The 9,700-nt window shown below is 39.3% G+C and overlaps 1 protein-coding gene across 1 annotated transcript; it reads left to right on the forward strand.

Annotated features, from left to right (window-relative positions):
* The first annotated feature begins 231 nt into the window (after positions 1 to 231).
* LOC130385453 (uncharacterized) lies at positions 232 to 2,724 on the forward strand. The gene is made up of 3 exons (XM_056593957.1): positions 232 to 452; positions 898 to 1,490; positions 2,717 to 2,724. The coding sequence occupies exons 1-3, from the start codon at positions 298 to 300 to the stop codon at positions 2,722 to 2,724; spliced, it is 756 nt and encodes a 251-aa protein (XP_056449932.1). The 5' UTR covers positions 232 to 297.
* The last annotated feature ends 6,976 nt before the right edge of the window (positions 2,725 to 9,700 follow it).

A 9,700-nucleotide genomic window follows, 5' to 3' on the forward strand; every position in this document is an offset into this window, starting at 1 on the left:
TGAGGAAGTGTTTACAGGTTTAAGCATAACAGAAGAACAGGTACAATTTTACATCAGTCAGTAAATGTGATTGAAGATATGGATGTCAGGAATGTCTCAGGCAGTAACTATGATAGCTCAAGTGCAGAAAACGTTCTCAGAATTCAATAGTCACTTTTTTTTTAAATATTTCTTGTCAATAAAAGTTAATACATCACTGTTTAGATGTCAGATATCACTAACTTGCTACTCTACCTTGCTACCTTTTTCAAGTGCCGTGTCATAGAAATTGAGACAAGACCACAGGCAAAATGTGCCATGTGGTTTGACCAGAAGGCAGGAAGGGTGACTGCGTCAAACATCCGAGCAGCCTGCCACACGGACCCAGACAAACCAGCTGTTTCCCTGCTGAAGAAACTGTGCTATCCAGTGGCCTACAAGGACCCAAACAACAACACACCACACTCTCTCAGGTATTCATATCCCCTTAACACTGGATAAAAGCAACACACAAAAAAAGTGGAAATCAGGATTTTCAAATAGGGCAAAAGCAACCCCAAAAGAGCTGGTGAGGGAAAGCACGACAAGTGGCAGTAAAGTTTTTAATGCAGCCATAGTCATCTTTCACAACATTGTAGGCTTATAAAAAAACACAACACATTAAATCTTCATGCAACTTGTGTGGTCTGCATGTAGATTTAAAATGTTTTTTTATAAGCCCACAATGTTGTGAAAGATGACTACGGCTGTATTAAAAACTTTTCTGCCAATTGTCGTGCTTTCCCTCACCAGCACTTTTGTGATTAACATTTACTTACCTTAACATTTACTTACCTTATCACCTTGCTGGTAAAACACAAATGATCAAGATAAATAACACATCATTTAGAATGACATTGTACATTTTTCTGTTTTTAGATGGGGCACTGAACACGAGGGAACGGCAGTTGAGGAGTACACCAAAACAATGGAGAGCCACCACACCAACCTCACTGTCAGGAAGGGAGGCCTGGTCATCAACCCTCAATATCCATGGTTAGGGGCATCCCCAGACGGCATATTAACATGTGACTGCCATGAAATGGGTGTGTTGGAAGTAAAGGCACCCAGCAGTCTTGATAATAGCACATTGGGGGAGAAAAGTAAACAGGACAGCACGTTCTGTCTCAAAGAGGTTGGCGGTAAACTTTTCTTAAAGAGGGACCATCAGTACTTCTATGAGGTGCAGACACAAATTCATCTGACACAAGCAAGCTACTTTGACTTTGCTGTCTGGGGACCGGGGAAAGGAGGGAATGGGGAAATGCACATTGAGAGGATTCTGCCCGATACTGACTTTTTTGAGTCCATGTGTGAAAAGGTTAGCAAATTTGTGCAGAAATGTGTCATCCCAGAGCTTGTAGCAAAGGTGTTCACAGCTCCTATTCTAACATCACATGACAAAAAAACATCTGAAGGCAAGGGCTGTTACTGTGGGGTCCCTGTACTGCACAAAGAAGACAGACTTGAGTGTAAGTCAGGAATCTGTAAAAGACAACTCATTCATAGAAGTTGCTTAAAGTTTGACACCACACATTTAAAAATATCAAGTTGGAAATGCAGTGACTGTATACGTGAAATAGCTAAAGAGAAGAGGGATAACAAAAAACAGAACAATCTGAACAAAGTGCAAGTGTTTTATTCAACACTGGTGTGTATAGAAAATATTTAGATAGATGTATATAGACAGATAGATATATAGTACAGTTTTGTATATAGATGTATATAATTACATATATACATACACACAGTACAGTTTTGTATATAGATGTATATAGTTACATATATACATACGCACAGTAGTTTTGTATATAGATGTATATAGTTACATATTTACATGCACACAGTAAAGTTTTGTATATAGATGTATAGTTACATATATACATACACACAGTAGTTTTGTATATAGATGTATATAGTTAGTTACATATATACATACACACACAGTACAGTTTTGTATATAGATGTATATAGTTATTTACAGGGTTGCCACTCTTTTGTAATGTTACATTTCAAGGATTTTTCAATCACTTTACAAAAACAAATTATTTATTACATCGGGACCAATAATTCATAGAAACATTTTGTAAAAAGGTAATAAAACACTAAAATATTAAAAGTATGAATTCATTTTTGTCACTCCTTATTTCATTGATGGAAATAACAGTGACTTCACTGTTATTAAAGTTTCTTCTCATGTTCAACCCAAAGGAATAATTGAAGGAGCCAAATTTGTCAGTGCACAGCACACACAGACTATTTTATCTAGAGGTGTAAGACCTTCAGGATGCTCAGCTTCACACATTTGAATCCCAATTGTACTTTGAAGTATGGTGTACCGATTCCTTGCCTCACCGATAACTCTTTCCACATGTATCCTAACTGATGCAAGTCCTCGTGTGGACTCTAATTCCACTGGACCCAACTGCTTTTTGCCTCTAGTGAAAGCTGGGATCTTAATCTCAGCATTGTACAGACCAACTGAGTCTGCCACATCAAACCCTCTATCAGCTAGTATGACATCACCTGGGTTGAGGTGATCCAAAAATCCACTTCTTTCAGTCAAGTGTTTGTCTGATGTTCTCCCACCCCATCCCTTTGATGTAAAATAAACTGTTCCTTGTGGTGTAATGCCAATTAGATATTTCATGGTATGGTGATGTTTGTATTTTGAGTATGTCTGTGCTCGTGCTCTTAGGTTTCTAGGCCTTTCAATAAAAATTTCAAAGCAGTCAATAATACAAGCACATTTACGAAAAACCTGTCTAAATATCATAGGCATTGACAACTGAAGCTCCTCTCGATTTGGCCAAAACAAAAGTGCTGGAGCAAGTCTTGCATTCAGCACTTCAATGGTGCTTCTAAATGTTCTGCTGGCAGTGGGAATTGAGATCTTAAACATACAACCAAGCAATGACAGGGGAAGGTTCATTTTCAGCCTCATAAGAGTTAACAGAATTTGTTGGAAGGGAGAGAGGTTTGTACCAGTCTGCAGAAGTGAAAACACAAATGTTAAAACTACTTGTAACTTTGAATATGAGGGGATTCCAGTCATTGCCTTCACTTTTTCATCATCTTTTTCAAAAGCCAGTTCATCAAATGTTCCTGATTTAATAATTTCTTTCAGTTTACGGTTTTCCTCTCTGAGGTCATTACACTCCCTTTGTAATCTTGCAATATTTTCCTTGCATGGCTTATTGTCACACTGTTGTTCATCCACAGCAGGTGGCGCAGGTCCAGCATCTGGTACTGATGACAGGTCAAGGAGGACATCCACTGCATCTTTCTTCTTTTTCTCCTCCACCCTCTTGTTCTTCATTCTGCTGTGCTGCTCATACCTTTCCATGTCTTTCTCCCTTTTCCTCTTCTTGGTGGCTGGAATGTGTGAGAAGATGGATGGAACCCAGTCAGGGGACAAAGGGTCGTCACATTTGGCACCTATAATGACACAAGGGGGTTTATGTCCCACATATGCCAACAAGTTATTAGTAACATCAAGAACATTGTCATATCATTCCTTCAGACGTTTTAGACTTTGTCAATTACTGAAAATTGTATTTAGTTAGTCCAATTTTGTTTTTGTAAATGTTTAAAGTAGGTAGTGGAACAGTTTTAATTAAAGTCAAATTGTATTCCATGTTTTAGTCATTATGTTCTCAAACAGTTTCATGATACTGTAATGGATTTTGCTAAATGATATTTCTCCTGGCTGTAAGAGGAAAAAAAGAGAAATAAGTAACGTTATCCTGAGCTAGCTGTTTAGACTTTAGACATCAAAGCTACGTGTTTGTTACAGTACTTCATTCATATAACTAACGTTACCATAATAATTTATTCATGAAATAAAATGACGTAAACGAATAATATCATCTGAATTTTCGGAAAAATTTACACTGCATGCAAATTGGTAAAACCCTCTCCCCTTCCTACATCTGACTGTTATCTTTTCAGACTGAAAATGATCAGCAAGGCCGCTGGAGTTGGGTGCATAGGTCCACTTAAGCGAACCATGTCAGAACGAATACGTAAATATATAATGACTGACAGTACAATAATTAAAATACTGTGTTGACTAACGAGCTTAACCTTACCTTTGATGAAATGTTCGCTACAAAGACGTGTGTACTTGGATGGTTGCCATTGTTTGTTTTCCCCAGGGACGGAGGCACGTCTCAAGGCACATATCCACAACCTCCTCCTCTCTGGATTTTCTTTCTCAGACGGGATTCTGTAAAAGCACAACCCAGGCTTGTCTCCTCGTCGATTTGTGCAGCCAATTGCACAACAACTATCTGGCATTTTGGTAAAAGTTAAGCCAAAGCTAGCAAAGAAAAGTAGCTGGCGGGCAGTGGACCGGCAGTTGAAATAGCGTCTTTTGCCCTCCAAGTGGGCGTTCCCACAAGGGCGTGACGTCACGTGAAAACTATGTATTGAAGATGATGAATTTAAACTGTGCAAAAACGAATGCATCTTTCGCCAGACCAAACCGTGTGATCCAGATCTGTATGAACTATGCAACATCTTTTTGGCTGAGTCCAATCTCACCCTAGCAACAGATCCATATCAGGCAGTGAACTTGTACATGCACCTCAGAGAGGCCATCAGGGCATGTGTGTAGGTCAGACGTATTTTGTGGTCACATATGTAAATAATTCACCTTGCTGTTCTTTTCCTTTTATAAGTTTCTGGTCACATATGTAAATAATTCACCTTGCTGTTCTTTTCCTTTTATAAGTTTCCTTTAAAGGTCCCATGACATGAAAATCTCACTTTATGAGGTTTTCTAACATAAATATGAGTTCCCCTAGCCTGCCTATTGTCCCCCAGTGGCTAAAACTTGCATTTGGTGTAAAACGAGCACTAGCTGTTCTGCTCGCCTTTGAAAAAACGAGGCTCAAGCGCGCTGATTTGGAATGTCTTTATTTATGTCGTCATAAAGCATCTAAGCTCCTCCCCTTACTCTGCCTGGCCCGCCCAGAGACGTTGGCCCACCAATGAGACACAACCGTGCGAGCGCCACATGTGTGTGAATACACACACTGTAACGCAAGTGTTTCTTGTCGGTGCTTTGACGTCTCTTGTATTTCCACAACGAGACTGTCGTGTGGGTTATCTGAGCCATGGTTGAGAAGGACTTGATAGAATATCATTGGATTTCAAATGATGGGACCAAAAAATGGATGTATCTATCTTACTCTGAACTTCTGATGGCCAATCAGTACAAATATTGACATGTTACCGACAGAAAAGCATTTTGAAATTATCTGTGCATTTACAACCTGTAGTTTCAAATACTGAGAGAGGGGTTAAAAACGACAATACACGCTATTCATGTTTTGTTGAGACTGGAAAAAAATGTATTACTGTAACTAGGGATGGGCATAATTAATCGATGCTCGATAATCGATCGTTAAGAAATGCGTCGATCAATTTATATTGTTATCGATCAAAAGGACGTTGTGTTGCATACTGTGAGTCTTGAAGCATTTAATTGAATATCACTATGTGGGAGAAATACCACCCTGCCGACTGGTGGAAAGTGAATGGAAGAAGGTTCCTGTCAAAGTTAGCGCGACAATACCTCTGCATCCCCGCAACTTCGGTCCCGTCAGAGCGGGTGTTTTCTGCTGCTGGACTGACAGTTACAAGGCTGCGTTCGCGTCTGACCCGCGAGCATGTTAACATGCTTATATTCCTAAACAAAAATATGTAGGCTGGAGTTATGCTTTGGACAGTAGGGACAGTCACCACCGTATGTGAGTCGCTCTTTTTTTTCTTAGTTTTTTTTTTGTAGGTCTCCAAGTTAACTGTATTGTATTAATGTTGGCCCATACATTATTGTTGGAATAAAGATTTCATTGATAAAAACATGCTGCATTTTCTACCAACGGGAATTTCAATATAGCCTAGAAAAAAGTTAATGATTAATCGATAATTGATCGATAACTCTAGCGATGCTCGATCAAGGAAATTTCTTCAAATGCCCATCCCTAACTGTAACTATATTGCTATCCCCTATTTAATCCTGGTGTGGAACTCTGAATAAACAAAAAATTGCCAAACAAGTTTAGTGCTGTTTCCTGGTATTTTCAGGACACATCTTACACTGGCCACATTAGCTAGATGAAAAACTTAGCAATGAATTAATAATTGTACTTGTTCAAGAACAATTGACTTAATTGTTCTTGTAATCAGACTAGTATTACCTCTCATACCATGACAAGTTCCTGCAGTCTTCTTCTTAATGTCACATGATGTTGCTGTGGTGTCAAGACAGCTGATTGTATACAGCAGGGGGTGCGGTCATCCTGCCGGTTCAAGTAGGATGGCCTGAAACCTGTATAAAATCAGCTGTCTTGACACCAGAGCAACAACATGTGACAGTTCAACCCGGTATCACGGCAAGGCGTAAAATAGATACGTTTGTCCACATCGCAAGGCGTGTTCAGCCCTGAACACGCCTTCTTCTCCATTCGAAATGAATGGGGGAATAGCACCAACAGGGGGCGATACGTTCTCCTAGCATTTGGTGAAATTGTTACATAGCCTATATTAATCTTTATCTGAATGGGAAATGCAATATTTTAGGACAGATACACCATTAAACGTGTTTCTAATGACATTTCTAGCGAGAAATGTACATTTTCCTTGCATAATCTTCAGTCAGTGAATGTGTATGATCTTTATTAATCTTTATTATCTGAATGGGAAATGCAATATTTTAGGACAGATTCACCGTTAAACATGTTTCTAATAACATTTCTAGCGGGAAATATACTTTTTACTTGCATAATTTTCATTCAGTGATTGTGTCTGATCTTTAGTTTTATAGTTATTAGGAAGATTTCATCGGCTCGCTCGCATGTTTCAACGACGTCAGGTTGCTAGGGACGCTGCTTTCGCTAAACTAGCAGCTCACGTGTTTCCTGCGTTTGTGTTATAAACCCGTTTCTTTATGTAACTTTTAATGAAGTCATCTTGTTAGAAACACGTTTATCTGAGAGCGAACCCAGTCGCCAAAAGCATACGTTGACAGTGTACGTTTTCGTGAACACTGGATCACGTCGCATTTCAACATAAAATAGCGTGTTAAGCACACACACACACACACACACACACACACACACACACACACACACACACACACACACACACACACACACACACACACACACACACACACACACACACACACACACACAATGCATTTCGCTTCTAAAACAACAACAAAAAATATTCCCTCAAATATTATTTCTTTCAAAACATTGGCGAAAATGGAATATCTTTTTTTATTTGGGCTGCCTATAGGACATTTTGGGTGGATTTTGAACAGTATGTGGGCAGGAACATTAACAATCAAAACATGTCAGGTTATGAAAAGTAATACTAGTCTGATCACAAGAACAATTGAGTCAATTAACAATTAACAATTTCTAACAAATTAGAAAATGTGGCGAAGAAAAAAAAAGGCAGTGAGGCACACGGATTAAGTATGTCTTAAGTATTAAGTGTATGCGCACTGCATCCTAAATAGATTATTTTTATGATCAGATGTCTGTAGAATAGAAAAAAATAAAGAGTATGCGATTTGGAACGCAGCGAACACATGTAGCTCGCAGGTAAGTGACTGTTAATTCAAACAGAACTGGTAAAACGATAAAACAAACAGTCAATGACGAACCAATTTTTTTTTTTAATGAAATTTAAATAATATTACAACTTGTATTATCAAGCCAGTTAAGACTGTCCAAAAGTTTAAAGTATATCCATATTCAAGTAGTTGCTGGACAGTATGTTGTCAAACTCAGTGCGAAATTCGGGGTATGAACTGTAAGTACACGGTAGTTCAAGGGTAGCTCCACAGGTATGACCAATGGGCCTTCTGCTAAGCCCGGTTTCAGCGTTGAAGCAAACCAATATTTTGCCAACACATATGACAGAAGACCCAGTGCAGAAACGCAGGATTTTTTCTGCTTGGGTTGGTTCAGCATTTTTCACATACCATTTCAGGTGGTTAAAGGTTGTCTCTTCTCTCTGAGACAGCACCACGTTGGAAGTTTCCAACAGTTGAAACACTCTTTTGCCTGTGGCCTTCTTTGACTCATACAGAGACAACACACTTTGCTTGTTTGACAACCTCATCTGTACAAGTGCCATGGATGTGGAGAAGCAATCGAGTATATATTTTGGCTCTTCGAGAATGGCTTTGTGAGCCATTATTTTGATGGCAGGCTCCATGTTTTTCTTTGGAGGTAGGATATGGGAACCCATCCTTGTGAAAAAGTCAAGCAATTCCTCTTCATCACTTTCCTCCATTGTGCCCTGGAGAGCTTTTTCAACAGCTGATCTCTCAACAGAAGAGAGGTATTTGAGAAATGAGCTCATCAGGATGTCAGTATCAACTGAGTCAATTCCATGGATGCAGGCTAAAATGAAAGCCTTTTAAAGCCTCACTGGCATGACACCATGTTCCAGGAATCCTTTCACCCAGATTCGACCAACTGCTTGCCATTTAACCTCAGAGAAATCTGGCCTCAGCTTTGGAACTCGCTCCGATTCCCCTTCACACTGTTCAAGAAACTGCTCCCAGAATGCAGTGTAAACTTCCCTTGACACTCCGACGTCACCAATAGCTTTTTCATTGACAAAGTCCATCGTCAGACTCAAATTCAAAATGCTGCTGTCCATAAATACAGCCACAAGATCGTCAACCACATTTATCCTGCAAATTGATGCTTGTCGTGGACTCTCTTGATTTCCGGAGTTGCCAGCTGAGGTTGATGAGAAAGGTTGTCTGTATGAACTTGACGGGAAATCTTGTGGGGTGAAAGTCCATCCACTGTCCTGCGAGAAGAAGACAATAACAATTGTGGAAAAAGAGTGGTCAATGAGTGAAGGAAAGACCCAAATGTCAATAATTTTTTGTTTGTGTGAGAATAGTGTATTTTGGATTAGTACACACCCCTACAGATATTCTATTTTCTGAAGTCCTTATTTCTGCCTTATTTAGTTTAACAGTTATTCTTCTTGATATTTGTATAATTTTGAAGTAGACATTGTGTTCCAATTATCTTTAACAGGCATAGAATATGATTCATGTACTACCTCATTTCCACCACAGGGTGGATTTGACCTGTTATTGCACTCTCTGTCCTCCTGTGAAACCTACACATGTGTTTATTATTTAATTTGTTTGACCTCATAGAATTGATTGACAACAATAAAGGGTTGTCTAGCGCATTATTTTTTTCTCCACCTATTACAACTAGGGATGGGTATCGTTTGGGTTTTATCCGATACCGGTGCCTACTCGGTACTTTTCAAACGGTTCCGGTGCTAAAACGGTTCTCAAACCGGTACTTAAAAAAACGAAATGGCACACACTTGCATTAAGCAGAAAGTCAGCGGACACTGAGTTGAATGGCAACGGTGTTTGCTAGCCTACTTGATATGCAAGATTTACGGTTGGCATCAATTACTCGACTTACCCAAAGAGGCTGCTGTGAGTGCTGTGACTGATACATATCTTTTTAAAATTACAAATAATTGTAATTACTCACTGAAAGCAGGCACGCACGCATCATGGCGCAACATTACTGCCAAAGTCATATTAAGTAATATAACTCATGTGCGCAAGGCAGCCACAGGAGAGTTTTGGAAAGAAGAAGTATTTGAAGCGAAT

This window comes from Gadus chalcogrammus, chromosome 7 (assembly GCF_026213295.1).
Source record: "Gadus chalcogrammus isolate NIFS_2021 chromosome 7, NIFS_Gcha_1.0, whole genome shotgun sequence".
Taxonomy (NCBI): Eukaryota; Metazoa; Chordata; class Actinopteri; order Gadiformes; family Gadidae; genus Gadus; species Gadus chalcogrammus.

What these genes read in the sequence shown, in the direction of transcription:
- LOC130385453 (XM_056593957.1), top strand. Translation starts at nt 298, where the DNA reads ATGTGGTTTGACCAGAAGGCAGGAAGGGTGACTGCGTCAAACATCCGA. An exon ending in AACACACCACACTCTCTCAG is followed by an intron (nt 453 to 897) that starts GTATTCATATCC and finishes TTCTGTTTTTAG; the next exon opens with ATGGGGCACTGAACACGAGG.